Genomic DNA, 26,494 nt, shown 5'->3' on the forward strand with positions numbered 1-26,494 from the left:
TTGCCTACGAAAGCTTATGCTCCAAATATCTGTTAGTCTATAAGGTGCCACAGGACTTCTTGTTGTTTTTGAAGATACAGACTAACATGGCTACCTCTCTTCTACACTGCCCCTTAATCACTGAGTGGCTAGAGGAAAATATGACCAAATTCAAATCCCAGAAGAAAACTTAATACAAAAAATAACTGGGAAAGGACAACTTTTCACCAATTGACTACAGCAAAAATTCCTTTTAAGCTAGAAGTTGACTAAAGCTGCATCTGTGTATGTAACCTCTTATTCTTTTAAATAAGATGCCCACAGTTTGTTTATTAGAGAATTAGATCATGACCAAGATGTGTCATGTTTCTCTAGTGAGTATGAGTCAGTGAAAATATCAGTGGGAGAAAAACATCTGCCTCTTACATAGTAAGAGTGTATATGCAGGGTTCATATTTGCAATAAGCAGTAAACAAATGAACATCTACAAAACACGAGATTAATGAGAAATACTCTGTTAGAAAGCTGCTTTGTGCAAAGATTTTGGTGGCAATTGTTTGTAAACATCGAAATCTCCAGAGTAAATTATTACTTTGAGGAAAATTGTAATTATTTCATAGTCTATCTCTTACTTCCGCAGCAACTATTTTGAACTACAGAATTGCTTTTATTATCATAGCTAAAGAGGGAAGAATTTCTGTAGTGCAGCTTTGCACAATTATTTTAACTAATTCTCAATTTAGACATTGTGGGGATGGAATATATTATCATTCTTCCACTGAACAAGCAGTAAACATATTTGGGTGTTGCAGGTCAGTTTTCCATCAGAGGAGAAATTGGTGAGAGTGAGTGTTGGTATTTTTAATGATAACTTGTTTTATTTACACTGTATATAGAAGCCCTTGAGCAGAGATTGTGAGAAACAGCATGCAGGTAAGGCCCTCCTGTGGAATTCTCAGACCCAAAACTACCACCTGATTCTTAAGCAGCTTTGCCATAAGAATAGAATCTAGTGAGAGAGACTGAAGCAGTGTACAAAAAACTTGTTGTTTGCAACACATTCACAAAGTGAGTGCACCATAGACCAAATAACACAATAGCATTTCTCAAAAGAAAATGTTTGTTGCTATGCCATGATTTTTAATTTTTGAAAAATTTTAAATGGTATAGTGGCAATCAGGGAAAACCTGGTACTTTACCTTGATCCTGAAAAAGTGAGTTAATTTTATACGCCATCAGACTACTCGTGTATTAAGCTGGACATACGTGTAAGTCTGGCAAGAGCATGCTTGTGGTCAGTTTCTGTGCTCTGGTGGGGTTCTGTGAAAGCTGTTGTCATCCCATCAAGGCAGCAGAGCAGAAAGAGAACCAGCTAACTACTATTTCGGTAACACAATTCCAAAAACTGGGAGAAACTCTTTTGTGCTGTAGCAGCAACGAAGGGTCCTGTGGCACCTTATAGACTAACAGAAAAGTTTAGAGCATGAGCTTTCGTGAGTTAACTCACGAAAGCTCATGCTCTAAACTTTTCTGTTAGTCTATAAGGTGCCACAGGACCCTTCGTTGCTGCTACAGATCCAGACTAACACGGCTACCCCTTTGATCTTTTGTGCTGGAGTCTCTGTTTTTGCCGTTTCAGGAATTTGCTACACCATGATGCAACTGTGGCTTATTTAAAATAAAAGTGGAGGTTACCTTTTTAAAACAAAAAAACCAAAACTATCAGTATTTTCTTCTGTGTATTCTGTTTGGCAGTAATGTTTATTTGTATTATGTCTTTCACTGCCCAGACACCATCCAATGGCCAAAAGAGGATCCTGCAATTGTAACTATGTCATTGCCTTCCTTACCTGATCTACAGGTTTTAGCTTTATTAGCACTGTGCTACTGTATGCCTGTACCGGATAGTTGCTCTCTGAATTGCATGTGTAGAAAAAATATAGAAATTGATCTTGCAGCTAGTTAAAAATGGCTTCTTTTTCTTTTAATCTTGATGGCACCTCTGGCTATGTAACTGCTCCAGCTCTTTATTTGGTAGCATCTAAAGTGGCAGCCCAGAGTTAATGGCTGCTAAAGAGAATGCTTTAAAAGGTAAGGCCCATCTTAAATCTAATTTCTAATGAAGACCTTTAAAGAAAAATACTGGCATAGTATTTGTGCTTTTGATTTGTTGCAGCCAAGCATTTGGAATGTATCTAACTATTTGTACATCGATACAGCATGATAGAAATATCTTAAATTAACAGGACCTCTATTGCTGGTCATGCTTTTTGCTTTGATTGAATTATAGAGAGACATTAAGCAGTTTTATACAAATTTTTCTTTAAAAATATTAGTAAAAAGAGGGGAACTTTCATGAGTACAGCGCTGTCCTCACCTCCATTGGTTAAACTTTTGAATATCTTACTGCATTTGTAGCCTATTTCATGACTTTGTATGATTTGCATGCATCATTTAGCCTGTCACGTAAGACAATAAATTTGCATGCTAAGATCTGTATAAAGCTGTATTTATTCATGGCATATATAAGCAAATAAAATAGCTTCCTTTAAGCTTATAAGAACTTTTTAATTTTAAGAATAACTGAAATGTACTAACAAAGAAATTGAACTATGCACCAACCTTGGGTGGACCAGTATTAAAATAGTGTTATAGCAGATGACAGCCTTAGAATGTTAACTCCAGTCCTTTAGTTCAAAAGGTTGTTTCTCTTGCCTTTGTCCTTGTGAATTAGAAGCACAGCATCAGAGAGATTCAAAGACTAGCCAATAAGATTTTCAAGTAATAAAACAGTAAGTGGTGTCTGTCTTAAATAACAAGTACACTTCCACAATTATGCAATAAAACAAGGCGCAAGGTGTCCCGCTTCATAGCTTGCTGAGTGACTGCATATGTTCTGCCCCTTGTATCTGCGCAAAGGTATGGCTGACGATATTCTTGGAGGTTCAATGAAAATGTAGTTCTCAGAAAGTCAGGAAGGTTCCATAAGAGTCTACAAAGGTCAAGAATATTCTAGGAGGCTAGTGGAAAGTGAATCCACATACAGAATACCTGCAACATTTTATGTCGAACATCCTATTTTCCCTTTTGTTGCTAACAGTAAAACCAGTACCCTGAAGTTGACACTTGTACCAAAATCTGACCCTGACTATTCGTCATGTGTGCACATGTAGTATACTAATTAGCTCTTGTTGATTTACGGTATAGGTTGCCCTGCCTCCTTTTAGCCATGTTGTTAAAATGCAAATTAATTTGACAATAGATTGCTAGTGAATAAGTTCATGATGAGAGCTGAGAAGTATAGCTAGAGCGATGCTGAACTCCAGAAAGAAAGGACGTGTAATTCTCTTTTTGGCAGTCAGTTGAGCTATACAATAGCTTTTTAAATTTCCCTTTGTCAGGTGCTTGCCTTTGCCTTGTTACAGATGGTGCCAGTGATGAATAACTGTCATAAGTCCAAAATGTAGAATTTTTACATAGGTAGGATTTTACAAAACCTGAATAACAAATATTTTAATGAATTTTCGTGGGTGGTTTCCAGTGGAAAAATATTTTTAAGCAGGCAATTGACCAGTTGTACTTTTTGAAGCAGAATTACAAGAAAAAAAGTAAATTATGGGTGTGATGGGCTGTACCAGGCATTTGCTGCCCCCTGACAGCAGCTCTCCTGCTTTGGCACACCCTGCACTGTAAAGATGCCCTGCTGGCAGGGGAGCCACAATGAGTTCAGATTTCCAGGAATTCTCTAGAACTGGCCTCCCACAACTGGCTACAGGCAGAACTAAGGTGTAGGAGTGCTGGGAGCAGACAGAGCCCAACAGACAGATTACAAAAGAATGGCTGCTTCTACTATGGCCAGTTCTGAGGGAAGCCAGGACAGGGAAGGAAAGATCTTCTCACCTTAAACCAGTGTTTCCTGAAGTGTAGTCCACAACCCGGTACCGGTCCTTGGGGGAAGAAAATACCAGTCCTTAGAAAATATACTAATTATTGTAAAAATGTATTAATTTTTCATTCTTTTTATATGTGTTTATATTTTTGGGTCACAAAAAAAGGGTACTAAAAAAAACCAGGTCCCAGCTATATGAAGTTTGGGAAACCCTGCCCTATACCAAGTAACCTGGAAGGTCAGGGCCTGCTCTTGATGGCAAATGCCTTGGATCTCTGTGAAAGGCTATTGTTTATGTTACGGACCTTAATACACAGATAGCTATATTGCTTTGTGTAAACTTGTGAACACGGTATGGGGGCTGCTGTGCTCAGGTGAGCCCTTTACAATTGCTAAGAGCTTTTTCAATGAATCTTTCCACTTTAACAACCTTCATTGTTAGGAATGAGTCAGGTGAAGAATTGACATAAATTATCTTGACAGTGTCTTTTAAATATATTTCCATCTAAGATATTGACTAGCATCTGGTGTTTGAGTAATCAAATAGAAATGCAGCAGAGAAAAAACATATTGATTCATACTAATATTTTTATTTTGTTTGGGATGGTTTCACTTGGCTTTTCCCTGACTCACTGAAACAACAGATTACTTCTTGATTCTTATGGCCGTGTCTACACTAGCCAAAAACTTCGAAATGGCCATGCGAAGTTTACTAATGAAGCACTGAAATACATATTCAGCACCTCATTAGCATGCGGGTGGCCGCGGCACTTTGAAATTGGTGTGGCTCATCCAGACGGGCTCCTTTTCGAAAGGACCCCGGCTACTTTGAAGTCCCCTTATTCCTATGAGCAGATGGGAAAAAGGGGACTTCGAAGTAGCCGGGGTCCTTTCGAAAAGGAGCACCGTCGGGACGAGCCGCACGGTGGCGAGCCGCATCAATTTCGAAGTGCTGCAGCCGCCCTCATGCTAATGAGGCACTGAATATGTATTTCAGTGCTTCATTAATAAACTTCGACATGGCCATTTGCATGGCCATTTCGAAGTTTTTGGCTAGTGTAGACGTAGCCTATATGTCACTCTCAAGCTATCAGTTTTGCCATATTTTATCAATAGATCACTGTCAAACTGGAGCAGCGCATGTCTGTCCTGGGTCTGGTCTTAATCGATATTTTTGTTAATGCCTTGGGTGATGGAGTGCTTATGTGCTTATGTTTATAAAATTTGCAGATAAAATCAAGCTGGGAGGGGTTGCAAACATTTCAGAGAATTGGTTTAGAGTTCAAAATGAACTTGATAAATTATAGAATTGATCTGAAATCCATTAAATGAAATTCAGTGAAGTGAAAAATACTCCACAGAGAAAAGAAAAAATCAAATGCACAGATGTAAAATGGGGAAATATTGGCTCAGCGGTAGTACTGCAGCAAAATGTCAGGGATTGTCATGGATCACAAATTCAGCATGAACCAATGTGATGCATTTATGGAAAAAGTTGAATATTATTCTGGGGAATATTCTTAGGAATGCCTGTGAGAGGAGAGCAACAACGATAAGCAAGGTAGAAAACCTGACCTCTGAGGAAAGGTTAAATAAACTGGGTGTGTTTAGTCTTGGGAAAAGAAAATTGAGGGGAGACCTGAGGCTGTCAATCAATTGGTCTCCAATTATTTGTTCTCTTGAAATTTGGTTCCCTCAGTTTCTTAGCCTGAAAACAGAAAATATATTTTGGCAGCTATTTCAGGCAATTTGTGCTGTATAAATGTGCTTTAAGAGGAATGGGAAATGTAGTTTTCCATTTGGGGACTAGAGTCTCTCCCCGCTGCCTCTCCAGACATTAGATCATGAGGTCTTTCATAACCCTCTGCTTTTGGTGATGGCTGTTTTATAAGGATTCTATTTCATTTATTAGCAAGGGGGATTTAAGTTAGATATACCAGTAGTTAAGCCCTGGAAGAGGTTTCTAAGAGAAGTTGTGGAATCCCCATCACTGTAGATTTTTAAGAACAGATTGAACAAATATCTATTAGTGATGGTGTGTGCATACTTGGTTCTGCCTTAGTAACAGGGGCTGGACTAGGCAGTTTCTCCTTGTCTTTTTCTGGCTGTATATTTCTCTGATTTTTAATGAGATGGCATTGATTTAAATTCCTCCCACAGTTTTTATTTTGTGTTAACAAGTGTTCATGCGATCTAAAACAAGCAAAACAGAACCGTTGCCATAAAATATTTTTTAATGCCCAGGGAAACAATATTTCAGACAAAATGTTCTGCATTATTTTCTATACAAGCACTGTGAAATTTGACTAGTGTATGAGAATCTCAGCGAAAGTGAGTAGCTACTGCCCTGTGTATTTTTATTTTGCAAGTAATGAAAAATGAATTAGTCTGGGGAATTAGATGCCTCATTGCTCTTGGAAATACCTCCACGAGCCTGTAAGCATCCGTAGGTGTTGAAACACTTTTAAAATCTGGCCCTTGATTGATATCTCTCTCTCTCTCTCTCTCTTTCTGAGGCTAGGTAAAATGGGAATGGTATGCTTCTCTACCTCACAGAGGTAGTATGAGAATAAATCTGTCAATTATCATGTGCTGAAGCACTGTGATAATAGGGGCCAAATAGGTAGCTTAGATAGATACAGATAAATGAAATGAATAAATGAAGTAGAGTACTTATAAAACAGCCTTCACCTAAATTAGAGGATTATGATAGACTTCATGGTCTAGTTTGGATCAGCAGGGAAGTGAGACTCCAATCCCAAAAGGGAAATCTACATTTTCCCATTCACTCTTAAGAACTTTTTATAAGCATAAATTGCCTGAAATAGCTGCCAACAATATCTTTTCTGTTTCCAGGCTCTGAAGCTGAGGGAACCAGTTTTAATATCTACATCATCTCCTTCCTCCTGGGACTGAAACTAGTTACCATAGCAAAACTGCAAGGAAACTGATAAGCAAGTACAGTAGTACCATTTGGCAAACAGGATATAAAATAATTTGTATTAAGTAGACAGAGGGCTATGGAAAAAATTGTGAGACAGAAAATCTTAAATTTTACCTTAATTTATTTTTAAAACACCTGTGAAGAAAATTATTTTAATCAAATACCAAGTAAAGTACTCTCCTCTCTCCCCTCACCCTGCTCACAACATTCCCTACATTATTTTAGGAACATCAGATGAACTATGAAGCCCAAAAGAAATATTTCCAAAACAAAATGCAGCACCTTGCAAGAGCTGAGCTTCAAATCTTTGCACAGGGTTGATACTCTCAGCATTATATTGTAGATTTCTCTTTTTGTTGAATCCATGTAATGTTACAGTCCAAATCAACTTTCATTTAAGAGGGTAAATACTGGCTTACATCCATTGCTGATGAATGTTCATTGCAGTGTAACTTTTTATCTCAGTCTTGTAGAGTGTTATTTTTCTGAATTTCTTTAGTAAATCGGTCTCTGTAGTCCCCTGGGTTTGTCTGAAATTAAGTTAATGGGATCTCTGAAAAATCATGGTGTTGTTTTATACTAATATATATACTATCATGTTGATCTGGTAATGTTTGTTGAATCCATTGGATATTGTCTGTCTCCACGCACATCCTGGATGGCGTGCCATGAATGAGACAGATGAGCAATTTAAGTCACCACTGTTGCAATGGTAGCTTTATCTGTGGATCTTCTCTAACTTCAGTGGGGCTTTGTGTTGGCACAGAGGTCTGCCCTGCATTAGAGCTCTTTGCAGGACTGAGGTCTTCCTAGCATCCAATAAGTAGACCCCTGCTGTATTCACTGCACAATGTCTAAACTACCTAGCGAAGGCTTATCTACATGGAGACTCTCAAGATTATTAAAATGAATTGATTAATACTGTTGAAGGAATAAGCTACAGCAAACCTAATAGTCAGTTCTGAGTAAGAGCATCCACACAGAGATTTAATGAGCTTTAAGTGTGTGTTAACTACGCAGCTTTAGTTGTTTTGTCTTAACTTTCCTGGTTTCTCCATATAGACAAGTTCTGAGTCTATTCTCATTTACGCACTCTTAAATTTAGAGCAAGTCACTTTGCTTTATATTCACAGAGTGGCAATGACAATGGTGTATTTTTAAAGTACAAAAGTCATATGCTTATATGGCTACCAGAAAGGAATAGCCTAGCCTGAACTCAGTTACTCAGGGTTAATTAAGATGTCTGAGGTTAATTAAGACACTCCTAGAATTCAACTGAGGCAGCTAGGTTAGTTAGAACACCTGGAAGCCATTGAGAACTGGCTAGAATCAATTGAGACAGTAACTATTCTGTCTGTTTTTGATGCCGGGTTTCCAAATAGTAATCATAAGTTTTTCTTTTTTTCTTTGCAGCTGGTCTCCAACATCCTCATCTTCTCCTGCACAAACATTGTAGGAGTATGTACTCATTACCCAGCTGAGGTGTCTCAAAGACAAGCCTTCCAGGAGACAAGAGAGTGCATTCAGGCCAGGCTACATTCTCAAAGAGAGAACCAGCAACAGGTAAGCAGGAGAATGACAAGAAATTTGAGAATGGAACTGTTGATTTGGAATTAGTCTGAAAATTGTTAATTTAGGGCAAGGCCCTAAAATGCTTCGTGGTTAGTAGGGCAGGGTTTGGGAAGGTGGAGAAAAGAGATGAGGGGAACCCTTTCCCTCGGCTACTCTTAAAGAGCCTGTTCAGGGTGGTCAACAAAACCCTTCTGCCTGTGGTCCCTGGATGAAATTTACCCTAAGCAGAGGGTTTGCATGATCTTAGGTGCCATTTAGATCCCATCTGAGCCCTGTCTTGAGCACATGTGGCATACGGGCCTTTTGCTGGCACTCTGTACAGGCCATGTACCTCATCATCAGAGCAACAAATGGCATTCGGTAGTGGCAGGGCTGGTCTGTTCTTCTGTGCGCATTAGCAGCTGGAGGTCAATTGTGGCACAAATTAAGGAGTAGTTCCCCCACAGAGGGGGCTGTCGTAGTGCCTCCAAAGGCATTCTTCTACCTCTCTCTGTGCAGCATTGCATTGAATTATGTGTGTGGCTGTGAACTCAACCATACAGACGTTCATTAGTTTTTTACATTTAAAGACTTACATTTTAGCTTTTAATTTCCTCCCTTAGTGTCCTGTGTACTTTTGTTTGTTAGAAAAAGGCCTAATCGCTGTCAGCCCACCATCTTATTCTCTAGGGTTGTGGGCATATCTACTCTCTAATTCATTCTTTGAGTTTGCGGCAATGAATCTCTGACATCAATAATTAGAGATGGAAAGTCTTTTTAGGTCAGATTTTCCATTCCTATGATAATGTAGGGTTGTGCCCTGCAGTACATTTTCCAGTCCAGTTTTAAATAACTCCTGAAATGGATCTTCTGTGGCTTCCCTTGAGAAGTACCTTTAGAGTTTTGATTGTGCATTTGGATAGGAGGGGAATGAATCTGTTGAAATGGCTGAGCATTTGTGTGTCAAGGACAACACAACTTGCTCTGTACTACTCAGTGTTAGTACACCTGCATTTTTAGATTGGGCCATGAACTGTATTCTGCTGGGCTATTATTGGCCAACCTGGGCACCAGGAAGTGAAATATGCTTGTCTAAGCATATTTTATTTATTTTGATGCCTAATATATAAAGGACAACTGTTTTGTACACTTAAGTGACTTTTACACAAACTTAAAATACAGTCACGGTAAGGTAAAACTAGCAGCCTCTCCTTCCTCCTAACCCAAAAACTAGGAAAATGTTTTGTCTGCAACTGCCAGATGTCAGGAAGTATCTCCCTCCAACAGAACCTTGGCAACAGATGGGTTTTGCAGCATCACTACAAGTTTGGGCTATGTCAGATTGGGCCTAGCAAAATCCAGAGTCCCTCATGGAGTACTCCCTGGTAGCAGATCCCTCCCTTTTAAGCCCAAGGGAATCCAGCCCCAACATTTCCCAGACTAGTTATGATACCTGTGGGGAGAGGTTGTCTTTGCAGAGGTTTATTGGTCAAAACAACAGCTTACGCTTCACTCAGAAATCCAACAGCAGTTCCTGAAATGATGGTGGTGTGGTCTCATGGCAAGATAGTGTGATCAGTAAGTTTGCTGCTTCATCCTGTAGTGGCAATTATTTCCTGGGTCTTACGTGTGTCCCATATAAAATTCATTGCAGTAATCTCATTTTAGGGTGATGAGACATAAGTCAGTCTCCAGACTAGGCACAGGTGAAACATCGCCATGTGGGCCAGCTGCTGCTATAAGGTTGTCTATCAGCATCTGGGGAATGTGACAGTACTACCACATACTGTATGAGAGAGAGCTCTGTGTAAGATGGAACATTTGTCTCTCTCCAGCAGCAGAAAATCCAACAAAAGTTATTACCTTGCCCAGTTGTAATGATTTCATTATCTGCCATAACTGAGTTAGGATTAGTCACTGTGCTTACCTTTACTGAAATGGAATAAAGAATTCTTAGCTGAAGATGGGCAGTCAAACAACCTCAGCAAGTGTGTGTTTTCTAAGGATTAAAGGAAAGGACTTGAAGGCAGGCCTACAGGCTTCTACTCTCACCATTAGTCATGTTTGACCATGAATAAGTCACTTGCCCTATTTGTCAAACTGGTATAATTATTTAATGAATATTTATTTCACAAGCATGTTTGCAGGTTTAATTAATTAATGTTTGTAAGTGCTTTGAGGCCATCTTGGGATAGTGCACATACTATAAATCAAAGAAGCTAGCTAATGATATAGGTACGTTAGTGAGATATAAGTAGCCAGCTGGAGAGAGTTCTGTCTATCTGTAATATCTTTACCTTTTTAATATATACATATACAAGATAATCTATATAATTTGTATTTATTTCTCTTATTTCACTGCTGCCAACATAAGTATAGCAAGGCAGTATTGTCTGCCTGGCCAATATGTGCTGCATAATAGGTTGCATGTTTCATGAGAGGTCTCAGTGAAATTTAAAGCTAGATGCTAGCTGTAATTTTTACCTAACCTCTGATATATTTCTCTTGGAAAATTGAAATGTGGAATGTCTTTTGCTTTGCAGAGAGATGCTACGTGCAACACTCTTCTCTCTTACATGGCCAGTTTCTAGTCAGTTGTGTTTTACTGTGTATGTTCTTAGTCAATTAAATAAAACTTGGGGTTACTCCACTGGGTGACATCCCAAATGTGTCTTCCTGGGTTTTAAAGAGGGGTTTTCTCACTTATGTGGTGGCCACTACCTCCCAGGGTTGTGAGCTCAATCTTTGCGGGGGCCACTTAGTTGGCCTTTCAGTGTTAGTCATGGATATGCGGACTGCTCTATTTTTGCCGACCTTTTAGGTATATATTTTTAGCCAAAAAAGCAAATTTTTGCTGAAAACTTTTACTTGCCTCTAATAAAGGGATTTTATTTGGATCATAACCCAGGGTTTACAAGGCCAGTGCTCTAACCACAGAGATAGTCACTCCCTCACAAAAATTGGATTTGAACCAAAGGCCACTTGATCTGCAGTATACACTCCACTACTGAGCTACATCCCCACGCCTTATGTATATACTTTAGGAAACATCATCAAACCAGCCAACAGCAAGTTGGGCCCCACACTCTGAGGCCACCAAAAATTTATTGAGAGAAACCTCTAGGAAACTTCTAGAATATTCCTTAATCTATTTACTCCATATGTAAAAGGATAATAATGTTATTTCCTTTTATCACCAGGGTTTTGTCTGGCTCAGTCTATAGCTGTGTTTGAAGTATTTTGAGATTCTCAGATGAAAAGCACAAATCATCATCATCAAACAATGTAAAGTATCCCCTTATCCAGCTACAGGCTGCCATCTCATAAAAACACCTGAAATAGTAGTAATATTCATTTTAATAACTAATCCTCATGCAGGTCAATGCAAATTACTAAGACCAGTACTAGTAACCACAGAGTTTATTATGTTGTGGTTGGGCACAAATTGGCAACATTAAGATGTATTAATTAGAAACCGGAATTGTTTTATAATGGATTGAACTATGAAAAGGAGGGTTTCAGTGGTGACGTGCGCAATTAGTACAAGAGCGTTGGACCCTCTGAGTCATCATTGCCATTTGAGCTGCAGAGTTCCGTATTGTTAGAAATTAATGAGCTGTTGAATAAGGTTATGGACCTTCATTTAGACTAGATTATGACTGTGTGGTTGGTGAAGGGGACAAGTGCTTTCCTCCATGCTACGTAGTAGCAATTGTCTTGTAGGAAACTTGAGAAAACCAGGTAGAATGTATACATCTTTGTGATTCTATCCCCTTCCCAGAACATGTTATTTCTTGTAGACTAATAAGAAAATGTTTGAGTTGGACCAGCAAATAACATACATGTTCTAATCTGCCATTTTTTTTTGTGGGGGGGGGAAAAAATCTTAACTGAAAGAATTTGAGGGAAAATGAGAAAATAAAAGGCAAAGAAATGTTTTAGGTAATTGTGTTGTATCTGGCCTGAACCCAATAGATCACTCAAAATACTGTCATGCATACACATGCAGTTCCATTCTGCAACTTCCACATAAGAATTACTACCAGGCTTAGGCCGATCACTGGCTACGTAGATGGCCAGTCACAGAGGCTTTTCTCTGATGTGTAGGAAAAGTTGCCCCGTTCCCATAATTTGTAATGGACACAATAATGCACTTTCTGTAGGTACAAAACTGGATAATGAACAACATGTGACGTAATTTTATGAAAGCTGCCCTGAGACCATGTTCCTCATTAAAACACAGCAGTACTACCAATAAGCAAATGTAACCCTTCTGCCAGAAGGAGTTGGCAGCAACCAGGGCCGGGTTCAACATCTAGGGGTTCCTTTTCATCCATCTCACACAGAACAGGCTCAAGCCCCCACCCAGTATCGTGGGAAAGTCACACACCCCTGGGCACCTCGGAGATCCAGTGCTTCCCCACTTGCAAGCACAGAGTCTGAGTGTAGAAAAGAACATTTAATGAGAGGCGGAAAGGTCAATTAGCATAAGCTTGGGAAAACACCACACCCAGAGTTCATAACCAGTCCTCTAACTGTCCCAGCTCAAACGCCTTGAGCAATGTCCTTAGCCTCTCAGACTCGCCAGTCCAATACAGTAAACAGCCAATCCACACACCCAACTTTCTCTGCAACCCCACTTACAACTTGGTCTGGTCCGTGTGGGCACTGACACCTCACGCTGATGCATTCACTCATGGAACCTGAGACAATGCCACCTTTCTGCTGGTCCGGCATTCTGCTTTTTCCTACCAGCCGTCCCCTGGTCACGCCATCCGCTGCTCCTCTTATTGGCCATCTGCTGCTGGTCGCACCGTCTGCTGCTGCTCCTCCTACTGGCCATCCACCAGTCGCACCATCCGCTGCTGCTCCTACCAGCCGCCCACTGGTCACGCCATCCATCCATCCACTGTGGTTTGGCCTGAGGCAAAACCCTGTGATTTCAGCTCTTAGTGGCCTCAGCTGCCACTCTGGGATTTCACCTCTTAGTAGCCTCGGCTGCCACCCTGTGACTTCAGCTCTTAATATATAACAAAGTGGATCCTCATAAAAACCACTCGTATCCAGCGCTATTTTCTAACACGTGGGGAGGGCTAGTCAAACCAGGCTTATAGCCATATGGCCAAGGCTTAGTCAGGGCCAAGGCACTCAGCTAGCTGGTTCAACCCATATCCCTCCCCTTCTGCTTTACAATGCTTTAAACCAGGGAGCCTTGTGTAATCCATGTCTTATGCAGTTATGACAACTGCCCTGTCCCCCACAATGACTTGGGGCATTGGTGAGATTTCACAATTCTTATACTGAGTGTTAGCATAAATTGTGATTTTACAACAATGTGTTTACAATAGACAAAACCTCATTGCTTCCTTGCTATCCATCAGTCTTTGTTTGCAAGGTATCACATATGCACACCTTTGCATTCTCATGCAAATGATCTCTGGAAGACACATTCCTCTCAGCCTTCAGCAGCATTGAGTTCCTGCTGGCACGCTCCTTACACAAAAATGCACTTTAATTGCCCAGGATGAAGGTAGAGCAACATGTATTGTGGGTCTGGAAAAGTAGGTAATAGAGGTACTGTTGATGTACCTATGTTTATTTATTGTGGTTTATGCAATTGGGCCCTGATTCTAATTGGAGGTTTTAGGTGCTACTGTAAAACTGTTACTAATAATGTGTTGTACAACTGGGCCAGATTTTTTTGGCACCATCATTCCCAGCCATTGACAACCCATATTTTTTGTCAAGAGGAAGGCTGCCCCTTGGAGTTAGATTATTGTCTACAGGTAAGTTGAGTAAAATGGGACTCAAGTGGATTTCAGGGGAATTGGGAAATCAGTCCTGTAGCCTTAAGCCCAAGCAAGTACCTTTTGATGATGCAGGGTTAATAGAGATTTCCAAGGCTACATGGAGTTTGTCATTCTTGCTGTCTGCGAATGTGTTTAACTAGTCATACTGCTCTTGAAAAAGCCCTTTGGTGCGTCACAGTGATTCATCATCATCAACAACCATGGGGCTCAGCACCCGCTCTTGTCTGATGCCTCTCTCATTATTTCCTTCCATCTTTCCCTGTCCAGTGCGGAGTGGCTTAGTTTCTGTAGACTCTCTCCACTCCAATCTACTATGTCATCTACCCATTTCAAAGTGACGGATGGTCTATATAATGAAATCTGCTGCTTTGGAGCCTCCGACTGGAATGCAAGCTTGAGTGCTGTACAGACTTGGGCACTGAAGCAGCTGCCTTCACATGGCCACTTCATCTGGAAGAATCTGCAGATGTGGATATCACATGCAGTGGAACTGGTGTGAAGGTTAATTTATTTTCCTTTGATGGTGTGTTCCTTGTATTTGTGAGTGGCACAGGACCCGAGGTGCCACGATGGCAGACCCGGCTGCTGCATTTATGGAGACCATTCCTCTTGCTTTTGCTCATCAGTCACTGAACTGGTGGCTTCGTTTCTCTCTGATAAGAAATGTGTGTTTATTAACTGGAAAGCAGGTGTTCTAATTGGTTAATCTGTCTGACTCAACAGGAACGTCTCCTGCTCTCTGTACTTCCTCGTCACGTTGCTATGGAGATGAAAGCTGACATTAATGCCAAACAGGAGGATATGATGTTTCACAAGATCTACATCCAGAAGCACGACAATGTCAGGTAAGAGCTGCTGACTGAATCCCAGCTGGTGAGGGAAGTGGGGGAGGAGGGGCATAATGCACCCCATCCTTTAGTTACAAAGACTTAAAGCACACAGGTGGCAGGGACACACAATCCAAAATAAGTAACAGCTAGAAATTTGCATTGAAAAGCACAACCAACAAACACCAGTGAGTTTGTGTGGGGCGAGGGGTGGCAGCATTCCCTGCATCTGGAGCATCTTCCTTTCTGGAAGTAGTTTCCACAATATTCTTCTCACAAGAATGTTTCCATGGGCACTGAGGATTCATCTGTGTGATTGGTTGTGTAAATGCTGAGGAAGCCAGCTCATTTACCCCAGCTTGCACACTCTACTGATGTGCAGCCCCTGGGTGAGAAGAGAACCGCAGAGTCAAATTGCACTTAAGATTACTTGAATATTCACCGCTACCCTTAGACAGCAAGCTTTGCAATCAGCGAGCGCCAGCAGCTACAGGCAGTGCACCAGTGTTCCACAGCTCCCTAGCCTGGTCCTCTAGAGTAGGTCCCACAAGAAACAGACACTGAATATGTGTTGAGCCATCCACAACCAATTACAGATAGTCCCCAACTTATGAACGGGTTATGTTCCGAACACCTGGTCATAACTCGATTTGGTCGTAAGTTGGAAATACCTTTATACTGTAATCCCTTGAATTTCGCCTAAGTCAGGGAGGGCTTGGGTTGGGGCCCTGGGAGGGAGCAGGGGGGTTAAGCCTGGGGTGGGTTAGGGTGGCAGGGGTGGTGGGAGGGTGCAGATGAGCTGGGGCTTGCAGAGGGTTGGACCCAGGCAGTGGGGGTTGGGGCAGGGGTTGAGCCCTGCCAGGAGATTGGAGCTGTAGCTACAAGGGTGGTGGGTCGTGGGGGTTGGAGCTGGAGCCCCAGACGCCGGGGGTTGGGAGCCCCTGGCTCAGGTTGAAGCCGGAGCCCTGTGTGCTAGGGAGTCTGAGCTGGGGCCATGGAGGACTGGAAGGGGTTGAACGGGGTGAACCAGGGCGGGGCTAGCTGTGGGGGTAGAGCGTCATGTGCCTGCAGCAGCTGACAGCCTAGCGCATGCTGGGGGCGGGGGTCAGCTGGGGATGGGGGGATTGATCCTGGCGGGGGGATTGAATGGGGGTGAACTGGGGTGGGGGTGGGTGGAGCTGGCAGTGGGGATAGAACTCTTGTGCACGCTGGTGGTGGCTGACAGCCAAAGTCCCAAGTGCGGGGGGCGTGAAAGGTGAGCTGGGGCTGTGGGAGGGAGGGGTTGAACTGGGTGCTTGAGCAGGGGGCAGGTTGGAGCCCTGCACATGTTAAGTGTGATTTGGGGCCACACGGGCTTGGGAGAGGTAGGTCCGGGGCTGGCTGGGGGCGGTCGAGGCACGGAGGTTGGAGCCGGCTCTTGGCGGGTTGGAGGGGAGCCCTAGGTGTGCGGCTGGAGCCCCCCACTGGGGGAGGTGAGCTGGGACGCACAGTGGGGTGAGCTGGAGGTTGGTTGTAAGTATGAATGGTTGTAAGTCGATGTGTTCATAAGTCAGGGACCACCTGAACAATGTGGATATTGTTGAGCGGAAACCAAGTTTCTAAGTGCCCTCACACCCATTGGTTTCAAGGGAAGCGGATGCTCTCTCTGGTTCTTGCTGATTACACAGCTTGTTGTTCAAGGCTAGTGGTGAATAGTCAAGTCATCTTGAGGGCAATTTGACTCTTGATCTCATCATGTGTTTGGGCTTTTGCTGAGCTTTGTGAGAGAACAGTAGCTGCTTGGATAGTAAGAGAGGACTGTGTTATCAAGTCACGTGTTTGGGGAGAATAGAGAGGGGACAAGAAGAAATGCTAGTTTATCTCTGCATTTTTAAAGAAGCAAAACTGATGTCTGCTGGATGTTGATGAATAATTTAATTTTGATGCGACTTATCTCTGTTGCAGGAGTAAACCTGCTTGAGGTTATTTTTGGTCTTCATTGAGCCAGACTCTGAAGTTATTTCATAGCTCCCCTCCAGCCATACTGCTAATTAAACAAGGGAAGAATGCTTTCCCTTCTCACTCACCAGTACTATGAGAGGCTGCAACTTTTAATGATTCAGAAGTAAAATATACAGCTTTGAAATGAATGCAGATTTGTATGTAAACTGGTTTACTGATTTTAAACCAGAGGAGGTATATTACATCAGCATGGTGCTTGTAACATGAACTACTGCATTTTTATCTGATTATTTTTTCCTGTTCAGTTTGTGGGCCAGTACCTAAAAGTTGGCTTGTTATTTGTACTACGTAACTAGGAGGAAGTATTGCAAACATGTGCCGTTATATTGGATAGTATCAAACTGGCTTTATGTGATACTGCAATTCCTAATTTAGAGTAGAGGACTTGTAAATGAAGTAAACTTTATGAAGATTTGATTGTCTTTTTCAGGACAATCAGAGATAACTCTGAAATTTGATATTGTAGAAACCTTCCTCAAATAACTTGGGAGCTAGCTTAACTGTTCTTTCATCTTTATTTCATTGAAACTCTGTTACATAAAGCTGAGCTGAGAAGAAACACCTAGAGTTAAAATGTATCTTCAGTAGGGACACTTTTTTAACAAACAAAAATTCTACCACGGTTAAATGATAAACTGGAATACTGAGTTCCACTAGTAATTTGTAGGGTCAGAATGGGCAGCAAAAGTAGTCATTACAGTTGAAATGGTGTAATGCTAATAGTTCTCTCTTCAATTATGAAATGTTTTTGTCAGACACATCATTAAATACAATGAATTCTTTGGCCGAGGAGGTGTAATAGTACAATATCGAACATGATGAGAGTATTGCAGTTTCAAAGGAGATATTTGCTAGTCCTTGATTCAGTGGTGCTGTTATAGATATGCACTGCCTTAGCATCTAACCAGGAACTGGATCCAAAGCAGAGATCGCCCTCAATCCATGTATCATGTCTTTGATATGAACTATGGAAACTTCATTAGTGTTTCTTGCGGGTTTCTAGGCAACAAGGTAACAAAGCTAGAAACAAAGGCAAGCAGACTTAATAAACTTTGCTCTTAGTGATTTGAAGCCTGTTCAAGAAGTAATTGCAGATGTTATTGCAACTGCTATTAGAGAAGGCTAGAAGATTGTTCCCTTTTTTTCCCCGATTATTTTCTTATCTCTCTCATCTGCATCAGAGCTGTCCAGTCCATAGGATGAAGTGGGGTGGCTGTCCCAGGATCCACATTCTGGGGGCCCTGTAGTGGCCACCTCAGCAGTCCTGTGGATAGGAGGGGGAGGATTACCTAGGGATAGAATTGGAGGAGTACCTGTGGCTGGGGGTTGTGTGTGGTGGCAGCAGCAGCAGGGGCTCAGTTTTTCCCCCCTGCACTTGCCTGCTCTGTTCCACTGCTCTCCCAGCCTGCTGTGCGCCCCTCCCCCTGCTGCCTCCTTTGTAGCAGGCTGGAAGGACAGCAGAACAGAGCAGGCTGCTTCTCCATACCTAATTTGTTTTGCATTTCTTTTTTCATAAAAATGATTCTTAAGCTTACAGGAAGGACAGTCCTATTTTGAACTATATTGTCCTGTCTCCTTTAGTACAAAAGAATGACGGTAACCATCCTTTTGCAGCTATTATACTTATGTTTTGTTTTGGATATTCATTTAATTTCTCATTTTTATGCTTAATTATAGGATTGCTAACCATCCTCCTATCAGAAGGACATCAGCTGTTAATTGAGATGATTTTCTGCTGCTTTTCGTTCTTTGCAAAAAACAAACAAACTAAAAACCCAACTTTTAAATCAACTTTTGAGTATTATGCATTATTTGTGGCAGTGTTTTAGTATGAACCCCCCCGCTGCCGCCACCACACACACAGAACCAGTATGTATGTGTTCTGTCAATATATTTCAAGCCCAAAAGTGTTCTGTGGCCAAATGAGTTTGAAAAACACCGACATATATAATTCCTTTCCAAACAATCTGTTTTCTTTGCTTAGAGATTGCCTTATTGTGAGCACCAGGAACATTACTTTTGAACTCCTAAGTCTCTTCTACCTGTGCTTTAGAGAAATGAAAAAATAAGTAAGAATACAGGAAAAGAAGATGTGATTTGGAACAAATTACTCCTTTCAGTTTAGGAGTCAGGCATGAAGTACGCTCAGTAAAACCTTCCCTACTGGGAATATTCATTACTGTGGGAACTTTTTAAAGCCTGGATGTGTACCTAAAAACCTGGTGAAGGGTGCGGTGTGCAAATCAAATGAATAAAGAAATTTAATTGAAGATTGGTAGGTTGGCAGGCATGCTTTTTCTTTTAATCTGTTCAGAGTCAAGGAATACTTTTTGTTTGGGGTTGGACAAATCTGACAAACTTTGTTTATTTTTCCGTGTCATAAAAAGCAAAAAGACCTAAATTGTATAATTAAATAAAGATCATTGTGCCAAGGCAATGCAGAAACTTGTTAAAACAGTGCAGGGGGCTGTACCTGCCCAATGAATGTGGCTTCATATTCATGACTAATGAACAGAAACATTTTTTTAGTAGCTAAGGGTAGGGGAGAAAGTTTTTGTGTGTTGTTTTTCACTTGAATTTTTTAAATGAGTCCCATAATAGAACAATAGAAGAGTTCCGACACAGTAGCTAAAATAGGGTGATCCTGTTGTCTACTCTGTTTCAGATTACATTTGCATTTATTGGTACAAAATGATTTTAGGATTATTCCTGTAATATCCCATCTCTGAGAACAGTCATTATACTAATGCTTCCTAAAGAGGGAAGGCAAAATGATCTGGAAATCATTGGGGAATAATGAGTCTGACTGCAACCGTAGGTTTGAATCCCTGATTGAGCTCCCTGATGTCAGTGTGTCTAAGTCTTTTGGATGAAACTCTTATTAGGTTCCTGATCCTGTTTGCTCTAGGTGCACTTATGAAGAACCTGAAGGGAAAAGGTTTTTACTTAGTATCCTTACCCAGAAATTCTCTGAATCCCTCACCATTTTTAGTGCCTTCTGTACCAGTTGTCTGCCTGGCTGCTACCTTACATGTTTTTGTTATATACGTGAAGCCATATAATTTTTAATTGACATTTACAAGATAGAGTGAACAGAATTAAAGGAGAACTACAAATACAATAGTGTGTTACCATACCTAGAAATCCTGTGAGCTGCTTTGGAATTTGAAATATACATACAGGTTGAACCTCTGTAATCTGGCACCCTTGAGACCTGACCAGTGCCGGACAAGAGAATTTGCCAAACCACAGGAGGTCAATATTGTCTAGCAGCATTACCAACACTTCCACTGTTTACTGGGCTCTTAGATGACATTTAGAGGTAAGTAAATGACAGCTAAATAACAGCACACAACACTGAAAGCCAGGACTGGTGGCTATAAACAAACTTTATGGGACCATGGGAAAGTGGTCATCCAGCTAACTAAAATTATGCCAGATTATGGATGTGGCTGGATTAGAGAGTTCATTATTAAAGAGGTTCAACTGGTACAATTTATTTATGAATTTTAATTAGGGATGGGCTCAGGATGAACATTTTTAGTTAACATCACCTGAAATTTTGAGAATATTTGGAAGCCTAGTTTTTATTTTGTTCTGTTTGGGGAGGTGCAGGGGGATGTTAGCTGAATTCAGATCTAGACAGGAACTTCAAATTCTCTGAAGATGACTAGATCTTGGATTTTGTTCAGGTCCCTTCTTTAATTTTACTTAGTAGGAAAATTGTCTTCTAACAGAAAATGCCTTATTGTAAACTCTTGTGAGAAGTTAGTCTTGTCTTTGATCTATTTTGAAATGATGTTCCACATGGAAAACTATCACATCCCTTTCTACATGTTGACGTTTTAAGTTATTTGTAGTAATGTTTCTTGAGTTTATTTTAATATTTCCCCACCCTGGACCAAAAGTGCGTGGCTTTTTTACAAAAATATTCTGCTTGTCCACCTTCCCAGAAACTAGCATTTCTTATAATCCTATCATGACCCTTTTTTTAAGTGGACCATTTTTGTCTTTCCAAGCGTCCATGAATAATTTTCCCAGCAATGAAGATGTGGTTAATTTTTCCATGGTATTTTTCATATACTTCGGATAATTTCCATGGGTAGTTGTAACCCTTCTGCCAGGGGGAGCATTCAGCTGCCAGGGTCAAGCTAAATATCTAAGGGTTCCTCCACCCATCCAACAAAGAACTGGCTTGAGCCTCCACCCAATAACCTGGGCAATTCACACACCCGGGGACCTCTGAGAGGCAGTAACAGACATGCTGTTTGCAGACGATGCTGCTGTAGTGTCTCACACAGAAGACCATCTTCAAAAACTGCTGGATCAGTTCTCCAAAGCATGCAAGGACTTTGGGCTTACCATCAGCCTAAAGAAGACAAACGTACTCGGTCAGGATGTTGCTGAATCCCCATCAATCAGCACTGACAGCTATAAGTTAGAGGTCATCCACGAGTTCGTTTACCTCAGGTCCACCATCACTGACACCCTGTCATTGGACACTGAGCTAAATAGGAGGATCGGAAGAGCGGCCACAACTCTGTCCAGACTCAGCAAGAGAGTGTGAAATAACAACAAGCTGTACACTCACACCAAAATGCAAGTCTACAGAGCCTGCATCCTCAGCACCCTCCTTTATGGCAGCGAGACTTGGACCCTGTATGCCCGCCAGGAAAAGAGGCTGAACGTCTTCCACTGGCGCTGCCTCAGGCACATCCTTGGAATATCATGGAAGGGCAGAGTGACCAACACTGCCGTCCTCGAGCAAGCTGGAATCCCAACCATGCACACCCTCGTCAGGCAGCGTTGGCTCCGCTGGCTTGGCCACGTCCACAGGATGAATGATGGAAGGATTCCAAAATACATCTTGTTTGGTGAGCTAGCCTCTGGCAAAAGACCTCCTGGACGCCACCAGCTGCGCTACAAAGATGTCTGCAAGAGAGACCTCAGAGAGGTAGACATCGAGTTGGACAACTGGGAAGAACTAGCAGACGACCGCAGCAGATGGAGGCAGGGGTTACACAAGGGCCTTCAGAAGGGCAAGATGAGGATCAGACAGCTAGCAGAGGAGAAGCGAGCGCACAGAGTGCACACTAAGGACTTGCCAGACACCCACCACATCTGCAAGAGATGCAGCAAGGACTGTCACTCTCGTGTGGGTCTTCATAGTCACAGTAGACGCTGTAAATGAAGTCCTCAATTGAAACTATAAAGGGTGTGATCCATAGTCTATGCAGGCTGAAGGATGCCTACTCTACTTCCCCAATTGCAAGCACAGCGTCTGAGTGTAGAAAAGAGACTTTAAATAAATGTGAGGGACGTAACTTGGCATTAATTTGGGAAAAACACCACAAACAGAGTTCATAAGCAAAAAAACATCAGTAAAAGTCCCACCACAAGTAGATTGGCCAGTGTCCTTTTCCTCTCAGATGCTTAAATCTGGCAATCTAAATGTCCCCTTCATATGCCCCACCCTTCTCTGCACCTCACTCACTGTTGCTGCCTTTGGTCAGGACAGACCCAAAGTTCTGAGGTGTGTATATGGAGTTCACCTCCCGTCCTGAGTGAGGGAGGTAAAGAGGCATCTGACTCACTCACCTGGTCACTCACCATTCACCTACCCCTTGTTGTCTGCCGCCACCCTGCTGTTCTCTTGTTGCGCTCCACTGCCACACTGCTGACTGTCACCGTGCACTGCTGTCCACCTCTTGGCTCTAACTTCTGCCCATCGGTGTCAAAGCATTTTACTTTCCAGTGATTTCAATTCTTAGCAAATGGGACTGAAGAAACACAATTCCAACACAGTTAACATAAGAAGGGGGCTCCTCTGATGCCGATGTAGCTGTGTTCTTTGCTCAGTGTGTGTGGTGGGGGGGAGGGGAGGGGAGGGGAGGGGAGGGGAGGGGAGGGTGACCATCTGTCCCATATTGGGTGGGATGGTCCTGTATTTGGGATGCCAAAAAGGCGTCCCAACTTTTTTTTTTAAAGGGACTAATCATCCTGTATTTGCCCCCCACCCCAGCCTTGGCGAGGCAGGGAGAGTGTGGGCAGCTGCCCCTTCCCTAGAGCTCCCAGGGAGGCTGGCAGCTGTGGCTTCCCTGGGGCTCTGGCAGCTGCTGCCTCCTTCCCGGCTCCCTGGGGCTTGGAGGAGCTGCCCCTGCCCCCCCATATCTCTCTGTCCCGTATTTGGGACAGGGAGATCTGATCACCCGAGGGGAACAGAGCAGTTCAAACCAGTCCAGACAAGAGAGGGTACGTTGTCTCCTGTCCAGAATAAGCTTCCCTCACCCCCACCCCTCTCATAGGGCTCAGAAAGTCGAGCCCTTGCTGAGCACCATTCTTTCTGCTTCCGTGAGCCCTTTCCTTTGGAACAACTTAGCATAGGCCTACTTTTCTGTATTCCGACAAAATTACAAACCTTGATAACCGTATTTTAGCTCTCCCGGCATTTCATACCAGCAGAGCTGGTATTGGTTCACAAATTGTTGATTACAATGAGCAGAATACCACTCCATCCTCTGACTATCTAATAAATCTAAACAAAGCAGGAATCAACTGTCTTTACATGGACACTCCCAGGGTCTCTCTCCCCTTCCAGCTGGCTATGAAGGACTCATTCTTTCAGATCCATTGTTACGCAGGAATTTTTTTTAAAGTGTATATACAAGAGAAATCGTCTTCAGGTGGTGGTTAGGTCCTATGAAACACAGATGAGCAATGCAGATTCTGCACATTTTAGTGTAGTAGCATTCACTCTGTCCTTCTCAATGCAACATATAGACAAAATCAACTTCTTGGGGGGGGGGGGTGTGTGAGAGAGTGAGTGAGAGAGAGAGAGAGCGCGCGCGGGAGAGTGATCTATAGAATTTTCATGAAGAAGTAAAATGATTCCTCTAACCTGAGTGGATAAAAGAAAGTCTGTTCAGAACCTTATTCAGGAGTCACTGGGAATGAGTTCATAGTCTTCTGTTTATTGCTACAGAAAGTAAAGTTCAGAGACTAATTTATCTACAATGAAAATATGATTTCCTGTCACTTTTGGCAGCAAGTTACTTTTCTAGATTCTGTTAAAATGCATTTGGAGCGATGGTGGTAGTCAAGATGAAAAGATATTTTGGGTTAATATATTCTACTGCAAAGTGAATGAACGGGTTTTATGAGATTTATGGAGACACTAACATTCTTCCTTCAGTCTTCTCTGAGTGATTGTATGAGAATTTTCTTTGACAGACAGAGAACCTTAGAGATGACTTGGCCTTTCCCATGTCTGTGTGTTAAATATAAAGCCATTGTCAAATATAATCAGGAAAGGAGTTCCCAAGACAGTACCAGACCCTTTTTTTCCTTTCTTTTTTGGTAAACAGCAAGGTAAATTGTGCACTTAAATCAGCTTATTTTATCATGCATGAGATTGTAGCTGACCCAGAAGCACTAATATGTAAGGTTTGTGATACTGAGCTGATGCTTTCCAAGTGGAAATTTAAACTTAATGTTGCCTTTGCGATGTACAGTAATCCATTCCATGATAATGGCTTAATGATATCTAGGCTTAGCCAAATATAGTGATTTCAGTACTATAATAAACAGGGTTCAGATGTCCTTGTGGGAGGAAGAGAGAGGTTGGTAGTGCCGTCTAAATTTCTGTTTCACAAATTTATTTGAGAGATGGTATCCAGGCATGGTGAAAGTGATAATATCCTCTTTGTATAATTGTTGTTAATTGTATACTGAACAAGATTTACCTGATATTGTAAATTGTTTAAGATAGCTTGACAACTTGGATTATTCTGTTTGTAGAAATAAAACAATGTATACCACTCTCTGTACGTACTAAATGAAAAACATGTTTAACTCTCTTTCCAATTCAGACCCTTCTTTGGTTATCATTAAACATGTAGAGCAATCACTATAGTTTGATTGAGAAACCAAATTCTTGGCTTCTGATAATAGTTCCGCCACTGAAACTTTCCATGACTCCTCCATAAAATGGAATTAACAATCACATTCTGAACAGGTGGTCTGTGGTGTTTAACTAATTGTTAGTGAAGTACTTTGGGGTTTTAAGATGCAGGACACTGTATAACTGCAAATTATTACATTTGGGTAATAATCAACTAAAAGTACTAAAGGTCTCGGATTTTCCTTTAGTGTCAAAGTACAAGTAAAATTTTCTAGGTATCTGGGTTTTTCCTTCAAGCCTAAAAGTTTCTTCTTTTAAAGGAGATATCCGTCCAAATGCTGTCTCATAATTTGGTTCTAATTTCAGCTAGTGAAAAGATTCCCACTGAATAACTTTAAATGGGCACATTAATGTTCTGTCAACTCTGCTTGCTGATTAATGGTATTTTATTGGTGGCATACATCGGTTTAGCTCTTAAGTGTCTGGCTTGCTAAATTAGAACAACCCTTTTCTGAAACTGTGAATCAGAGTATAACGACATATTCTCTTAAGTCCTGCTCAAATAGAAGATTTCCATCTATCAATTGGTTTGTCAACTGGCTGTTATTAGTAGCTCATCTAGATTTTTATTTCTCTATTTTCTTGTTGAGGAAGTTAAAAATAAGTGGAAGAGGTTTTAATTTTATCATCCTTGATAAACAAAAATATAGGATAGTGAATAGTAACAGAGAGGGAGCCATGTTAGTCTATATACTATCAGAACAAAAAAGCAGTCAAGTAGCACTTTAAAGACTAACAAAATAATATATTAGGTGAGCTTTCATGGGACAGACCCACTTTTTCAGACCATAGCCGTACCAGAACAGACTCATGCCTTAAATATTGATTCTTCAGGCTATGGTCTGAAGAAGTGGGTCTGTCCCATGAAAGCTCACCTAATAAATTATTTTGTTAGTCTTTAAAATGCTACTTGACTGCTTTTTTGTTTTGACAGGATAGTGAGTGTATAATCATTGCTGCCTGGGTAATTTCAGCAATTCAAAAAATAACCATGTATCTCAGCCAAAGCTAATATGCCTACAGTTTCCATGAAAAGCATCCTCCCTGGGATGAGGCCACACAATAAGGCTACGCGTACGCTACAGTGGTCTGTCGACAGATGTTACTATCAGAAGATATCTTCTGTCAAAACTTCTGTCAACAAATTGCTGCTGCACACAAAAGCAGATCACTCTGTCAATCTGCTCTGTTGACAGAGGGTGGCTGGGCCGCCGGGCTGCTCTCTCGATAGAACAGACAACCAGAAACACAGCAGACAGGGCTGACCAGTGACCCAGAAGCCCTGTCAGTCAACAGAGGGCACCCTGGAGCATTCACACAGCTTTTTTGTCCACAGATTCTGACAAGAGAGGCATTCTGCATCATGGGGGAGAGGCAGAAGGCTCGACAAAAATGCTGAGTGCTGTCGACATTGTGTCAGCAGAACACATTTTTGCCATGAACGCTCTGTGAGCTTTGTCAACAAAACCAGGGTTTTTTCAACAAAATTTTCTAGTATAGACAGAGCTCAAGTGTTCAGATATCTGTGGTCTT

General features: G+C 41.6%; 1 protein-coding gene across 1 annotated transcript in view; it reads left to right on the forward strand.

The window, feature by feature from the left end:
* The window catches only part of ADCY5 (adenylate cyclase 5), a 316,815-nt gene that overhangs the window by 161,335 nt on the left and 128,986 nt on the right, over window positions 1-26,494 (forward strand). The window contains exons 2-3 of the mRNA XM_075001015.1: window positions 8,226-8,375; window positions 14,897-15,018. Coding sequence (XP_074857116.1) covers window positions 8,226-8,375; window positions 14,897-15,018 — 272 coding nt within the window. The remainder of the gene's footprint in view (window positions 1-8,225; window positions 8,376-14,896; window positions 15,019-26,494) is intronic.

The sequence above is a fragment of the Carettochelys insculpta genome, chromosome 8 (assembly GCF_033958435.1).
Source record: "Carettochelys insculpta isolate YL-2023 chromosome 8, ASM3395843v1, whole genome shotgun sequence".
Lineage (NCBI taxonomy): Eukaryota > Metazoa > Chordata > Testudines > Carettochelyidae > Carettochelys > Carettochelys insculpta.